At 31.5% G+C, this 16842-nt stretch overlaps 1 protein-coding gene across 1 annotated transcript in view; it reads right to left on the bottom strand.

The window, feature by feature from the left end:
• Positions 1–4770, bottom strand: part of LOC129801548 (univin) — a 31749-nt gene extending 26979 nt beyond the window's left edge. The window contains exon 1 of the mRNA XM_055846759.1: positions 3563–4770. Within this exon, the coding sequence (XP_055702734.1) occupies positions 3563–3901 (339 nt within the window). The 5' untranslated portion in view covers positions 3902–4770. The remainder of the gene's footprint in view (positions 1–3562) is intronic.
• Between the last annotated feature and the right edge of the window lie 12072 nt (positions 4771–16842).

The following is a 16842-nucleotide window of genomic DNA, read 5'->3' as shown; positions in this document are numbered from 1 at the left end:
TTCATTATTAGGTAAAAATTCAATATTATGAATTTCGTTTTTGATATTAAAGTCAATTAAATTATAATCTTTTTCAAGATAGTCAACTTTTAATGGTTGATCTATAAAGAAGATTTCTGTAGTATCAGTCAGATTTTGAACTGGAATAATTATTTTCCAATTTTCAGCTGTATAAACTCCACCAGGAATTTTAAATTTCTCTCCAATAAGAATATTTTTTAGAACAATATTTCCGAATTTTTTATCAACAGGGACTTGCGCCATAATTTGTGATTTAGGAAGAATAGTGTATTTACCAGAACATAAATTCGGTTTTTCATAAATTTTTATTTCTGCTGAAGGTAATCTCATTAATCGATTAGAAACATCAATAATTGCTTTAAGATTTTTAATTATATCCCAGCCAATTAGTCCGTCAAAATAATTATGAAATTTACAAATAAAAAATGTCATGTGATTTTTATCACTGTTAAATTCAATAAAAGGTGGTAATTGAACTGATTCAGATACATTATGTTGTCCAATGATAGTTTTAACTTGAATATTAGAATGTTTTTGAATAAATTCTTTAGGAATGTATTTTGGATCAATCATAGAAGCAGAACTTCCGGTATCAATTAAAAATTTTAAATATCCGAATGGGGAACTGATGTTGATATATGGTAGAACAGTATTTTCTTGGTAATTAGTATCTATGAAGGTGAGGGGATCATAGAGTCGATCTGAAAATCCTCTTGAGTATCGTCAGTTAATTCAATTTCTTCATTTTCTTGTAAATCAATTATATCATCCAAATTTTGGTATGATGAAGCTTGATTATCATCATTTAGTTCAGTTTCTTCAATCATTTCAGCGTTTCGTAATTCTTCGAAAGTAAAGTTTGGTTTGTTTGAAGGGTTTCGATTAATAAAATAATTTGTTGTTTTGGGGACATTTTTAATAAGTGTGCTTCGATCTACTTCCATCGGAATAGGTTTTTGTGAAGTAAAGGGTCGATTTTGATTCACGACACCACGATTTTGTGTGTACTGTTGAGCTTGAATATTTTGTTGAGATTGAAAATTTTGAGTTTTAGGTATTTGAGAAATACGCACGAAATTTGGAGTTGTTTGTGGAGTAGCCACAAAATATTGAGTTGCTTGAGGGGCACGCATAAAATATTGGGGTGCTTGCGGGACACGCATTACATTTTGCATTGTTTGAGAATTTTGCTTAATTTGATTATTTGAAGACTGTGTGTCTTTCTTATGATTGCTACTAAAGGTAGTAGTATGACTTGAATTATTTTGGGTCTTATTTTGAGGAATCATATTTCTTTTAGAATAATGAATATTTTGTTCTTTAAGACAAAATTCGAAAGCATCTTTAAGAGAATTTGGATTTCTTGCCCGAATATTTGAACCAATCGGTTCTTTTAAACCGCGAAGGAAAACATTTAAACACATTTCCTTGTATAAATTATGTTTTGCTTGAATAGCTGATTCAGAAACTTCATGAATTTTCACTTGATTAATAAGGTTGGAAAAAATTTCAATCACTCTTCCATAAAATTCTTCTATTGTTGAACTTTGATACATGTTATGAAGATCTTGGATCAAGGAAGTTTCGTTTCTTTTATCTGAATAATGTGAAATTAAATTGCTTTTAATATCCACCCATTTAAGAGCAGTACCATACATGTTAAGAACTTCATTAGCTTGTCCTGTAATTTTATTACGAATGGCTCTAAGCCAGAGATTATAAATAGGCATTTCTTGATAAGCCTCCATAATCGCGAGAATTTCATCCACATTTTGGAGAAAATCAAAAAGTAACCGTGGGTTTCCATCATAATCAGGTAAAGTTTTAATTACATCTGGAATTTTAAGAGAATTGGACAAAGCCGTGATTGCATTCAAATTCGCATTAGCCATCGTTATTTCTGTTTCTATTACAATTTCTGTTTGAATTTCACTTTCTAAATGATTTTCACTTTCTGTATTTTCTGTATGATTTTCTGATTCTTCTTCAAAATGAAAATTATTAAGAGCACTTATAAGATCTTCTTGTGACATTAATTATTTTAATTTAATTACTAAACAATCTCAGATTAAGGGATTGGGTATAGGAAAATAGGATTGCACTCACAAAAATGCTGCAATTATTTTGATGAGTTGAATCTTGGTTGTTCAAGTAGTTGAGGATTTGAAGAATATGTTGAGTCCTTTTTGAAGCTCACGAAATTTTCCTTAGTGTTGTTCTAAGTTGAATTGTTTAAAAACTGGAGATTGTTGTATAAAAAATTTCACTCAGGAATCGCAGGAAAAGTTTTTTTTCTTCACTGGAAACTGCTGAATGTTCCGGTTCACAGAAGATTATAAATATATTTATTTGGCACTTTCTTTGGATTAATACGTTTTTGTTTCATTTATAATTTTAATTTAGGTTTTAAATGAGAGATTTATTTTGTAGATTTGTTTCACTTTAGATTAGATTTCTTAATTAGATTTTTCTTGTAGATTTTTTCACTACTTTCACTTGATAGAAGGTTGAAAAAAGAAAGCACTGAGCACAGGGAAGATTGTCCTGATTAACCGCCAGGATATCCCGATAAACCGTCAGGATATATGATAGATAGAGCTACTTTGCGATAATCCGTCGCAAAATACTCTATCCTACCGACTGCGCCAATTATGATTTCCGAGCGGGGAAATCAGAATGTTGAGAAATAAAGAAGACTTCTTGCTTCTCTCGATGTCCACTTTATTCTATCCAAAATTGTGTTTTTACATCTTATATAACTTTTGAGCCACTGCTCAAGATCTTTGTGATTCAATAGTAAAAATAATGAGATCACCATTTCCTTGTGATTCATTAATGGGTTCTCTGAATTTCTCCCTTTTAACTTGTCCAAGTGCAGAAGGCAATAAAAGTGTCAACTTCTTTTAATTTATTCTCAACTCTAATGAGTCTTCAAGATTTTAAATACAAAATGGAATTATTAGGGAGCACAAAAAATAAGAATTCAGTGGTGATCATACAAACATGATTGAACATGATATGACTTGACTTAACTAATTGTTATCCTAATTCTTTTCTCCGTATTTCCAATAGTTTATCTAATAATTAGTGTTTAAGTCCGCCGGGGGGTCTTTTGCGCAATTTCACTGGCAATTCCGGGCAAATCATCCAATGGGATAATTTGTGGAATGTGATCGTGAGAGATGTCTGAAAATAAATAGCATGAGGCGGTTGGTCCACAAAAATGTGGGATGCCTTGGATTTTTCTTTAATATCCACTTCTTTCTCCTCCGCTTTTTTCTTCCAACTCTCTCTATCCCTCTCTTTTTCCTCAGATAAATCACGTGAAATATTGTGGGAAGTTTTAATTAAAATACAAATATAGAGTTTGTATGAATTACTATACATTTTCAATTATGGCGCAGTTTAATTTTTGGATATTTTATTTAGTAAAATTTTATTAAAATTAGTAAAATGTTATTGGAATATTGGCAATATATATTCAATAGAAGTTCTAAAGTTTTATGATAGTTATAAAGAGTTGTGAGAAATGTGTATTTACCTGTGCCACATTGGGCAAATTGGTGATGTTTAATCCTATCTTTACGAGTTGGTGCAGTCTATCCAAATCACTGGAACTCAACGGTTCTCGTGGAGCTTCTGAATCTTCACTGTCCACTAGCCTCTTATTATTGCTCCACTGTTCACATTTTGCCACCATCACAAAGTCACTCAAAACTATTAAACTAATATAAATAAGGCTTAAAGTAATCGAAGCACTGCAATTTGGATGGAACAATGGTTCCAGTGATGTTCTACGGCGCTTTCTGAAGGGTCGCCAAATAATATTGAAAATTTTAGAATGTCCTAAACTGCAACATTTAAATTCTTCAAGTGCCATTTCTGTTTGTCTTTAGTATGTAAGCCTTTTCAAATATATCCAAGTGCAATCGCACAAGAAATTTTTCTTATCACCACGTTTTTCTTTTGTCCCACTGGCAAGAAAATACGGTTCACGTCGTTCACGTAGTTATCACTTCAAATCATATATTGAATCTAGAAAATAGTCATTAGTTAGATAAAATTCATTCACTATCTTCATACACTTTTTCCTTCTTTTCTTTCCCTCATTCTCACACTTTTCTCAAGTCAATCACATGGTATAAATTCTATACTTTTTTTCACCTCATTAGTCATAGAAAATTGATAATTCTTCATCTATAAAAGTTTTGTATAATACGGAAATAATTTGATTAAAAAAAACTATCCTTCTCACTTTTATTTTTAATTCACAAGTAATTCTTTTCTTAGTAACTGCCACAGAGTATAATTTGTAAAAATAGAAAATTTTTATTTATAGTCTTTCTTGGGACAAGTTAAATAATATGCACAATTTTTTTTTGTTTATATTTCCGTATCTATTAATCTGTTATTTTTTCACTTATGTGTATTTTTTTCACAGATCTTAGAGATTATCTTCCACTACACACAGTTATATCCTTGTGTTTACAAATGAACTTTCCTTTCTGGAAAACAGACCATGATCCAGGATCTCACATTCTAAATAATTTCTGCATTCACAAATGTGTTGTCTTAATTTCACATAAATATGCGTATCTTCTCCCGACAATGCAACTAATGTGGTAAAGAAATGCCGCTGAATTCATGACTCCAGAATGGCCATAGTCGATGAGTTCAAGTCAGTGTTTAAATCAAAACTAAACTCCAAGCTGCACGGTAAAATGCTTTTTATAATTTTTAACGTTTTCTGTATCTCCGTTACTCATTTTTGCTCTCTCACTCTCACGATCTCTCCCCGACATAGCACTCTCTCAATACCAACGCACATTCACTCCCAGGGGAGATTCATTGAGAATTGTCTATGATTAATAAATTATACATACACATAGTTGGTTTTCTGGATAGATAGTAAGATTTCCTATAAGTGCAATTTTTTGCAACTTATTTATAGAAAACGCTCTTGTCTTACTCGGCTATTAAAAAAATGCATTTAGCTAAATTACGAAATCTGTATAGAGATATTATATATATGATATTGAAGTTTTATAATTGTTATAAAACAATTAAGTTCAATTGCTGAGTATTTAGACAAATCTTTTATTAATATTTACAAGCCATTTCTTCACAAACCGGCGAAATGCTTTGTAATTCCCCGTGAATGAAATGTTTATACTAAATTGGTTCTATTGTATTTTTTTATGCAGCTCAGTATGCAATACTTTTATTATCTTTTATATTGCCGGAAGCAATATTTTGTACAAATATTTTATGGACTTTCGAATGATATACATTACTGTGTCTTCAATTTGTGAATTGTAGAAAAGCATAGCGCCTTTTTTATTAACCCATTCCTTACCATGGTATTATATATCATACGCAAATTGAGTGATTTTAGATGATTTATTCCAGGGCAATTGATATTCGAATTTCTGCCGGGAATGGATTTTTAGTTACTTTAGTCCTTCAACAACTTGGAAAAAATAGCCCGACAGAGATGGAAATACATTTTGTTGTTCTTTTCTCGCTTCACCGAAAGTCATGCAAAAATTTTGCTCAAAATGGCGGACGGAAAATTCGACATCCCGTCGAATTTGTTAAAATTGGCCTTCATCCTCTTTCCTGATTTGAATTCTGGTTGCCAATGTGTTTTTTTTTTGGATAGTTACTCTATATCTAAATCAATAGAGTTTATAATGAATTAATGTACAGAATTAAAATTCAGTATCCGTTAAGGCGCGTGTTTGAGGGCGGCTCCCCTCGCCCCCATAATAGATAAAAAAAATTCTTTTCAAAAAATCCATCTAATAATCTGTAGAAAACTAATCTCAAAATATGAACATTTAATCTCAAGTATTTCTAGTACATTGACTGAATGGGTTAAATAAGTGAGAGCCTGCATGTTAAGACACCGATAGTTTGAGACGGGGTGGATTATTCTTTGATTATTTAAATAAATATGATAAAAATACTAATCGAGTTATTTTAATAAAATCTATACACTATCTAACATTTCCGAATAATTTTATGAGTTTTGGAAATATTGCTTGAAGCCAAAACATAAAAAGGTGTCTCAAACATGCCAGCTCTCCCCTATTACAATTTTTTTGGGTTCCTAGCTAAAGTTGAATTTTTAGAAATTTGCTTTTCCAAAGGTACTAGTGTAATCGTAATTAAATATTAAATGTTCTAAAATGAATATTATTAAAAAAAATTAAAAACTTAATTTTTGGTGAACTTTACTTTTAAAATCAAATAGGGTAAGTGCTCATAATTTTGGACAGTTTCTAAATTTGGACACTTTGAGGGTAAAATTGGACACTAAAAATAAATTGATTAAAATGATGGATTTTTATTCCAATATTTGATGAAAAATGAATTCTATCTAAATATTTGTTCTTTTTGGAAGATTTTGACACTAAATACGTTAAATTTTGAATATGATTTGAGTTGAAATTGCTTTGTTGAAAATTCAGTGTGAGCAATTGCTTACGAGAAATATGACAGAACTTCGTGGCTTACTTCAGTCTTATTTAGTTTTGGTGAAGTACTAACAAAGTTTGTTCGCTGTTTTTGAGTGATATTATTGAATATTCATTGAATATTGTGTTGATTCACGTTACTGATGATTTGTACATTTGACCTGAAGTGAGATTTGTCTTGTGAATTATATTTTTCGTGTGAAAAATGGGAAATTTTTTAAGACATTCACCAGTGAGGTGATGATTCTTATTTTGGACAGGTGTTTTTCTCACGAAATTTCGTGAAGTTTCAGCTTTTATGATGACTAGGTTGGACAAATGCCTGGAGAAACAAAGGAGCATCATCTCTACGAAAGAGATGTAGCGAGAAATGCCTTGAAAGGCTCCCGGAAAGGTCAGGGAATGAGCGAATCTGCACGTACTTGGAGTATCGAAGTCAACTCACTTTAATGAATGATATGGAAAGTTTCCGGGCTTCTGTGACATTCTACGTTTCCCTTACATGAACAGGAAGAGGACTTGGTAAGATTGGTTCATCAAATGAAGAACAATGGGCATCCTGTTGAGGCGGATTATCTGTCCAAATTTACAGACAAGTTGTAAAAATTAATAACCAAGTTGTCCAAAATAAGAGTCAAATTCACCTCTACATATCAATTCATTTTTAAACGTATTAAAACTAATTTTAATAAAAATGAGATGATAAATAGCTTGCCAAGTTTCTAAACAATCCTTCTGAAAAGAGAATAACAAAAAAAGTCAATTAGTATTGAAAATATCGCACTTCAAACTTGGGATATCGATGCTTATATGCAGACTGTCCAAAATTATGAGCACTTCCCCTAATACCTCTCTAAATTAAATAGACAAAGTTAAAAAATTGAACGAGTACTACATTACCCGCTTCAAAATTTTATTGCATTTCTCTTTCATCTAAATAGATTTTTATAAAGAAAAGTTTTATTTTTTTATTCCAAAAATTCATTTAAAATGGTTAAATATTTTGTATTGAAGAGCCCCTTTGAAATTGCTGGAAAGTTGATCGTATATAGCGATACTGGAAGAAGCCTTCAAGATAGCAATGAGAGGAAGACCAGAAAAAAATAAAAGCCAAAAATTCTGAGGGAGTTTCTTGTGCAAATTACGCACTCGTCTTACTGGAAATTGGCAGTTTGTGTAAAACCTTTTTACTATCTACCCTACTCATCTTCCCTGAATATGCCAGGAATTCTTATTGTTTCTTCTGGAAAGGAAATTTTCTGCAACTTTTAGTTGCATACCTCAGTGTGACGGAAGTTCCAATTGCAAGATGAATCACATGATAAAAATTTCTTCTATGTCTTCTAAGATATTGTCACAGGTCCCATAGGTGTACAAGAACATTTTCTTACTATTTTCGTGTGAATTATTTGAACTGTAGAAATTGAACATATTGTCATGTTCTCTAAATTAAACTATATATATTTTTTATCAATTATATCTACATGTAATTAATTTTGTGTTAAATGACGTAATATATTTTCTTATAAAACTTCTTTTTCTCGGAAGGTATAATGGGTTCTAAAACCGTTATAACTTAATAAGGAACCATGCCCTCCTCATAAGCTCTTACAAATTTTGTGAATCTTTATGATTTGCCAGATTTTTCGAGTTTTTACTACTCAAACTTAAAGAGAGCGTAGTATATAATCAGCCTTTCTCAACTTGTCGCTGTTCTGGAGCATAAACATAGACCATAGAGAGATCAATTTTCAATGGAATTGTTTAAAATTAAATTTAGATTTTTTTAGAAGGTCTTGAAATTTCAAATCCGACTGTATCTGCCATAATCGGTAGTGAATCAGTAATTGGTTTATTTTATTTAAATTATTATTTTCTTTTAAATCTTACGATTTTTTTTGGATCTGAAGACCAAACGATGAGAGATATTGATTTACGATCTTCGGTAACCCCCCCCCCCCCAAACCCCTAATTAAAAATTACAGGGGATCCCAGGATTATGCACCTGATTGGATTACGCACACATAATCCATTAAATACCCTTAAATGTACCTATACTATTTTGTTAACCAGAAAATTTGAAAACTTTATGCTTGTTTATCGGAAAAAACTTACCGGAAAAACGGAATTCTTTATCAATGTAAAATTTGTGAATATTATAACAATTGATTGAGGCACTTACGATAGAAAGTACTGTAACGGCGGGGCTCAACTCAATTAAAACACGTGCGTCTTCTTCGGCAATCTCAACTCAACTGTCTTTCAACTGACAGTTATACACTGTTAAATTCACCACGTCACAAGTACTATTTCGAATGCATTTTTTTAATCAGTTGAACCTCTTTGTTCTGACTACTTTTATTCCTTCACTGAGAAAAAAAGGGGGTGCGATGAACTTTTTTTTCTCATAATTTTAACACTTTATAGGTGTCAAAATATATCATAAATTTTTAATGTTTATTTTATACCTTTTTAACGGTAAAATTAACATGAAAAAGGGTAACTTTAACCCTTAATACACCTAAAAAGCATAACATTTACACCGATTTCTGATCAATACTGCAGGGTGAAATAAACATTTCCGGAATGTTATTTTAACTTTTTCGGATTTCTCTCGCTGTTGGGAATTCGTTTTACGATCGACAATATTTTGCATTGTTACGCAAAGAGATCTCCTGAGGGCATACAAATTTCCTTTATGGATAAATCCATTTCCCGTGATCCCCTGTATCTGGAACAGTTTTTTTTTACATTTTCCCCTCTCCAACTCCATCTCTTCGAAAATCGTATTTTTTGTTTCTTTTAAAATTGGTCCTAGCGGTTTAATTTATTATCTGATATGTTGTATGGCTATTTCAAGTAAACATTTCGTTCATAGATACCTTCAACCGGAAAATCTGTCATTGTTAATTTTTGAAGGTCAAAGTTTGATCACTCTTGAGTGCTCAATTTCTCAATTAATTTGGTCATATTTGAATCTTTTCGATTTTTTGGAAGGTTTCGATATTACCAATCCGGTTGCATCAGTTTCAATCGGCTCTGGATCGGTAAAGTACCCGTAAATGATTTACAGTAGACTCTCGCTCAACCGACTCTTTTTCAATCGGGCATTGTTGAAAATTTTAACGTTTTATTTTCAAGCAAATTTGTTCAAATTCGCTGTAGTTCCTCTTGTTTTATCGTGATTCTTTATATTTGAGCGCATTTTGTACAATTTACAATGATTTTGATGCCCAAATCTCTCTAATTTGGATGACATTTTGCCCCATATGCCCGATTGAGAGAGAGTCTACTGTACTTTTCTTGAATTTACTTTTTGATTTGTCTGTATATGCATTTTGCAACTAATATTCGATTTTTGAATACTTTTATATTCATATGAATCAATTTTATCGGTAGTAAACAGGTATATAGGTCGGAGTTTTTACCTAAAATGGATTTTGAAAATTATCAGTTTATGATGTGTTTAACAAATTTGTGATTTTTCGAAATCTGTTTTGGATAAGAACTTAAGATTTTTGAAAGCTGTCTATAAGTGTATAACATCCATAAGTGATGCGCCCTACTCAAAAACCATGCGAAAGATAATTCACGGAGAGTTTCTTTCTCCGCAAAGCTGGGACACTTTGCAATCTCTTTCTTCCATCTGTTCCTCATATTAATTTCCAAACAGTTAGTTATACTAAAATTTATCGGATAAAACTCAAAAGATTTTAGAAATTTTAAATAAAAAAACCTAAAGCTCTTATTTTGAGAAAAAAAAGTTTTGTGCAAATTGAAATTAATTATTTGTTAAAACAAATACAGTGGCGACAAGATAAATAGCACAGTTTCGGATACTGTAATGCATGCCTTATTTTACGGAAAATTATGCTTTTAAATTATGAAACTAATAATAATAAATGAATTTATGTATAATTACATTTTGAATATGAAGAAAAAACCTATAAGTTCTATCAAGAAATTTAATACGGTAAAAAAATTCTTGAAATGGCACATATTAAGGGGACAATATAAATAGCACACTCTATAAGAAGTGATAGTTTTTGGCTTATACTGCAATTAATAACTTACGAATTGTATTTAAAAATTCAATTTGGATTAATTAGTATTCAGTTAAGTAACTTCTGGAAAAAATGAGCGCTTGACAACGAGGTCCTTAGATCGTCCTGGCCATTCAAAAAGGTCAATTTCGTTCTGATTGAACCACTTTTTAAAATTCTTGGCAGTGTGTTTGGGATTATTAGCTTGGTTAAAAATTAAAAACCAAAAGCAAATTCTTTTCGATTTTGAAGTACATGTCTTGTTCAAAGATGTCCTTGTCAATAAATTAGTTTATATTGCCTGATATTCCATTTACAGACCATACGTCACTTAGTAAAATGTAACCCCATACTATAAAATTACAATCGCTAAGTTTTACGTTCTTAGTTATGTATCAAGGACAAAATTTTTGACTTTTGGGACATCTAATATTTTATTATGTCGTATCAAGTGATATTAAGCAGGAATATATATGTTCAAAGAATAATATTCCAGAATTACAGGTCCTTCTGCATATGCTCTTTAACAAAAATCAAACAACAGGTACGGTTTCGCTTGGGTACTAACTCTGTACGTCTGCCAACACTTCTAAACCGGGTATTTTTACATAATTGGCTTTCAGTAATGCTCACATCAGTTACTTTTTTAAATTTTGTTCAATTTTTTCCTTTATTTTCGGCACGACGGCAAATAAATTCAGTTTTACTAAGAACAATGGCAGAATCTTCTCTAGGAATCGTAATTCCTTCTCGAAATTTTCGAATTTTTGCGTGATTTTTAAGTTTGATTATAAAAAATTATTGAATTAAGTGGTTATCTTCCTTGAACAATATAATTTACAAAAAAAAATCTTAGTTATCCTAAACTTTTTTACGTAAAGCCTGTACATCTGCACTAAAGGCTCTATTTATATGATTTTTCAGTTCTCATAACTTTATTTTACGAAAATTTGTGGCATTAATGCCTATAAATGATCAAAAATACAGAAATATAATGAATTTTAAAATAAACGTAAATTTCAAGTCATATTTTCAGAAAAAATGAAAGTGTGCTATTTAAATTGGCCGCACGAATTATACCTAAATTCATAAAATGACAAAAATACATGGTTTTAACAGACACAAATATCAAATAATTATCATTTTTATTTATAATAGGCATTATATTTTCTAAAAAATGAAGCGTGATCAGGTATAAAGATTGATATTTTATTATAAAACATCAAAATAGGAAAATCGCTGAAGGGGTGCTATTTATCTTGTCGCCACTGTATATCTTCAATTATCTTAATTAATACCCTGTAATATACCGGTGGTGTATTCTTCAAAAAGGTTTAAAATTAAAAGTTTTTCTTTGGATTTTCTATACTATGCATTTTATAGGTCGTATAACGAACAATTTGAAGTTCATAAGTTCTGCAAAAAATACCCTCATCTCTAATGGGATTTTTTTTTCTTAAATTTCCTAGTAAATTTGCCAGAAAATGTCACATTTAGTTTTAAGACCACCCATTTGGTTAAAAATTGAATCAGTTCATAGCTGGTGTTCATCTTTCAGCAAAAACCTCACAAGTGGATTTATGCCGATTGTTAAACTGCATGTGACCTGCCATTTTGCATCCCACTTGCTGTTTGTGTGACACTGCAAATGGACTGGACATGTGTAAACAACATGGTAATCACTTTCATCTGGGTTGCATGAAGGATGATATAGAAAAAGGGCAAAAGGGAGTGAAATAACAGAGATAGAGATGTGTTTTGATCGTTTTGATGGTTTGAGCTTTTTCTTTCAGTATTTGAAAGTTCCAAAATAAATATAAATATGTAGGTGGAAGTGGGGCACATTTGAAAGTGGGGCACTTTTGAAATTGGGATTTTTCACGTATTTTTAAATAAAATTGAACCTTATCGTGATACAATTTAGCTTCTCAATCTGTTTGTCCAGCTAAATGATATCACGATAGGGGGAAGTGGGGCACCTTTGAAAGTGGCGTACCTTTAAAATTGGGATTTTTCACCTATTTCTAAATAAAATTGAGCCTTATCTTGATATATTTTAGCTGCACAAACATATTGTGAAGCTGAATTACATTATGATATGGCTCAGTTCCGCTTAAACATAGAAGAAAATTCTCAATTTCAATTGTACCTCACTTTCAAAGCTGCCCCACTTCCCCCTATCTTTGTTTTATAAATCTTTCTAATTTTTATAAAATATTAGTAAATGTGTAAAATTAACCATCATCTAATAAGCATTCAACCATTCTAAATTTTTAAACAAGGTGGATTATACGCGGATCAATATAGTATAGAAGAAAATTGGGAATAAAAATATACAATTTCAGTGTTCTCTCCGCATCGTTGGTTTCTTAATTCCAAATGACGAATTTATGACGTAGATTTTAGAGTAAAAATTGCAAGAAGGAGGTCATTTAAACGAACCCGGACCCATGTCAATAGTATAAGCAAAATAGAAGTAAAAAAAAAAGAACTGTGGAATTCCTTTAGTGTGGAACCCACCGAAAATTTATCTATGTGAAATCTCTCATCATTTGGCGAGAAAACCAAAAGATTTGTGTGGCGGCAGAATAAGAGACTTATTATAACTTAAGGAGGGAATCCCACCAATAAATTGTAACACGGACTTTTGGGAAGAATTTTATCAATTAAATTTTTTTGTCAATGCAATTTAACTCAATAATGGCGAATTTTACTACAAGTGATTCTATTACTCCCAATTTCGCTAGTACCTGCTCATTCTTTTTTTTTTGTACCTAATGAATGAGATGACCACACGAAGCCGGAACATGCCACAACACAACTGTTTGTTTTGTATGGCAAAAATAGGTATGAAATTAATCAGTATGAGAGAGAAATAAGGCGGAAAAAAAGACATTACAACTTTCAATACCGGATCACACTGTAAAATTACATAATTTGCTTATAATTCTCAAGGGAATTCACCTTTTACACCGCGATTGTGGAGAATCTTGCTTTGTTAAAGATTGATTTACTTTACGTGAAATTGATTAAGTGCTCTTTTAAATTTTCACAATTTCATTATTTTCAACTTATACATTAAATTCATTGTATTTTATGGCTAAACCAAAACTTTTGGAAATGTCCTTTTGGATTTTCACACGCATCACCGAAATATGCCTCTTTTACATTATAGTGACTCAGATTTTTTTCCCCCAAAAAATGACTCGTAAATCATAAGAAAATTCAGTATTTCATTAACCTGTGAGATTTTTATGACTCTTCCCAAGTGACTTGGCGCCAATTGTATTGTATTGTGAATGTATAGGAAAAACTTAACGTGCAATTATTAGTTAGCTAAAAAGAAGTTGCAATTAAAATTTTCATCGAATGGCAGAAATCATAAAAATCATTCATAAACGCATTTTATGCATCAAACGCCTCAAAAATAATGCAAATGTGAATGACGTTAAAGAAGGCTCACTTGAATACAGCACATTGCCCAACACTTCTGTAGTAATGCATTTCATTAAACTAAAAGTAATGATTGATAATCGATGAAATCTTGTTCAAATATTATATATTTTTGTGAATTCATTTGTATGGAGGTAATAATTCCAAATATTATTCTTAATATTTTTTCAAATAGCGCGATATTCAATAGGTAGTGTTGCAGTTTATTCTTTATTTACTACAGCTGTTCTTGAAATTATGAATAATTGTAACTTTTTAGTGAGAATTTATATAAACGAAATCTCATACATGCGAAAATATTATACATATATCACACACTTGAATACCAAATATTTTAGTGTGTTTCACTTGTTTAATGATAATATTAATTGTGAGTAAATATAGATCAAATAAACAACGAGGAGGGAAGAGAAAAAACGTGAGAATGCTTCGCGAATACTTCAATTTAAAAAATAATATCAATAATTCTTCTTTTATTCTACTTTTTCTACTATGCACGCATTGAGATAACTATTAATTAAACCATTTAGCTTACCATTAGCTAACATCAATAATCTGCATTACCGTGCCCTCATCACTAGATAACGATAAATTTTCGGAGTTGCTGTTCTTTATAAGTAAGGTTTTTATATTTTTTTCAAATGAAGGAGCCAATGCTCTAGACACATTTACGACTTAAGCCGAGAGGCGACTTAGGAAAAAATGATGGAAATGCACTTTAAGCATTTTTTCTAATATAATTACGCTAAGCCGTCTCTTGCCTGGTTTGCGGAATCTTTGTTTTTTTTTTTCATTTGGCTTTTTACACTTTTGTTTTTTCCAGTTTGTCTTTGGAATCTTTGTCTTCGGTAATTTTTGTTTTTTTGGAAACCTTGTCTTTGGAAATCTTGTCTTTCATATATTTTAAACAAGTATATTTTATTAAATAAAATAAATGATATAACAATGGTGTTTTTTTGAAGTTTTTAGTTTCGTCCTTGGGACAAAGGGAAATATTCTGTGTTTTGGGAAATTTTTAGTTTCGTCATTTTGGGCAAAGGGAAATTTTCTGCTTTTAGGAAGTTATCAGTATTACCTGTCGGGGCACAGGGAAATTTTCTGTTTTAGAAAGTTTTTATTTTCGTCCCTTGGGGCAAAGGGAAAATTTTCTGTTTTGGAGAGTTATCAGTATCGGGTCCCGGTCAAAATTCCGAAAGCCAAAATCTCGAATTCTTAAAAGTGTCATAGCTACTCCCACGATTGCACCTGCGCTTGCTAAAGGCAAAGGGAAATCTTCTGTTTTGGGAAATTATTCTAAACATTTTCCTCCATATAATATCATCCCTTTCAGGATTTCGAACATTCGGGATTTTGGCTTTCGGGATTTTGGCTTTCGGGATATTGGCTGCCACCGATCAGTATCACCTGTAGGGGCAAAGGGAAATTTTCTGTGTTTTGGGAAATTTTTAGTTTCGTCCTTTGGGGCAAAGAGAAATTTTCTGTGTTTTGGGAAGTTATCAGTATCGCCTGTCGGGACAAAGGGAAATTCTCTGAGAAAAGGGAAATTGTTGGAAAGTTATAAAATATACTTGTGCAAAATGTATGAAATACAAAATTTCCAAAGGCAAAGTTTCCAAAATAGAAAAATTACCGAAGACAAAGATTCCAAAGACAAACTGGGAAAAACAAAAGTGTAAAAAACAAAATGAAAAAAAAACGAAGATTCCCGATCCTCTCTTGTCTAATCCTCATGTCTGTCAAGGCCCTAAATGACTTATCTACAGTAACGGCCAAAAGTTTCTTGACAAAGCAATGTTCGTGAAATCAGATGGAAAGGATTACTTTTTTTTATTTTTCTTTTCGTAAAATAGTTGCTTGTAATCCATAGATATTAGATGAATTTAATAAAAGATATAAACTTAAAATCAAGTAAAAATTTTTTTCGAAAAACATTATTCAAAATCGGTCGATAACCGGTTCATTACTGATAAAGACCGATACAGTCGGGTTCAGAGATTTTAATACCTTTTCCAAAAAATCTAAATTTAACAAAATTGGTTGAAAAATGGGCCATCCAAAGTGTTTGTTCTTTGACCTTCAATTATTCACAATTGTGAATTTTCCGCTGATAACGTATGTTTGGACTAAATGTTCGCTTGAACTATCTCTAAAACATATCAAAAAATCATTGAAAAAGCTTAGGCCAATTTTAAGAAAAACCAAAAAGCATGGTTTTTAGCAGATGGAGGGGAATAGAGGAAAAAGGGAAAAAAATGTCTAGAGATATAGTTTTATTGGGGGTCATCGAAGCCTAGAAGTCGATATCTCTTACCGTTTATGTTCTAGGATGGTGACAAATTAAAAAAAAAGCCAGTGCAGTCATAAGCCTAGATCAGCTTATAGAGTTGCGATTCCTTCATTGCAAATTTGGATTGTGGCAAACTCGAACGATATTTATACATAAATAATGCAAATTTCGTTTAATAATTCTTAAACTGTATGTAAAACATTATCGTTATTAATAAGGAAAATTTGATGAGAAATGCATGAGAGGAGAGTGTCTGAAAATCTTTAAAGTCGATTATCTCGGAAACTATGAGATAGAGGCCTCAAACTTTACATCCGTTTAGAACCTCTGTCAGCGAACCGTGAGAATCCGCGAAGATATTCATTACCGAGGAAAAATACGCGCTCCGCGAAAATCCACGAAAAAATTCGACCCCCGCGAAAATCCGAGAAAAAATTCGCGTCTCGCGAAGATCCTCGAAAAAAATCGCGGATCGCGAATTGTATAAGTCACCTTACAAATCTTCGATTATAGGTTCACTATGTAGAGAGAGAGAGAGAAAGGGAGAGAGGGAGAGTGC

Source organism: Phlebotomus papatasi, chromosome 2, assembly GCF_024763615.1.
Source record: "Phlebotomus papatasi isolate M1 chromosome 2, Ppap_2.1, whole genome shotgun sequence".
In the NCBI taxonomy this organism is placed as follows: Eukaryota; Metazoa; Arthropoda; class Insecta; order Diptera; family Psychodidae; genus Phlebotomus; species Phlebotomus papatasi.
The sequence above is the reverse complement of the archived record's forward strand: the minus strand, read 5'-3'. Positions and strand labels throughout refer to the sequence as shown.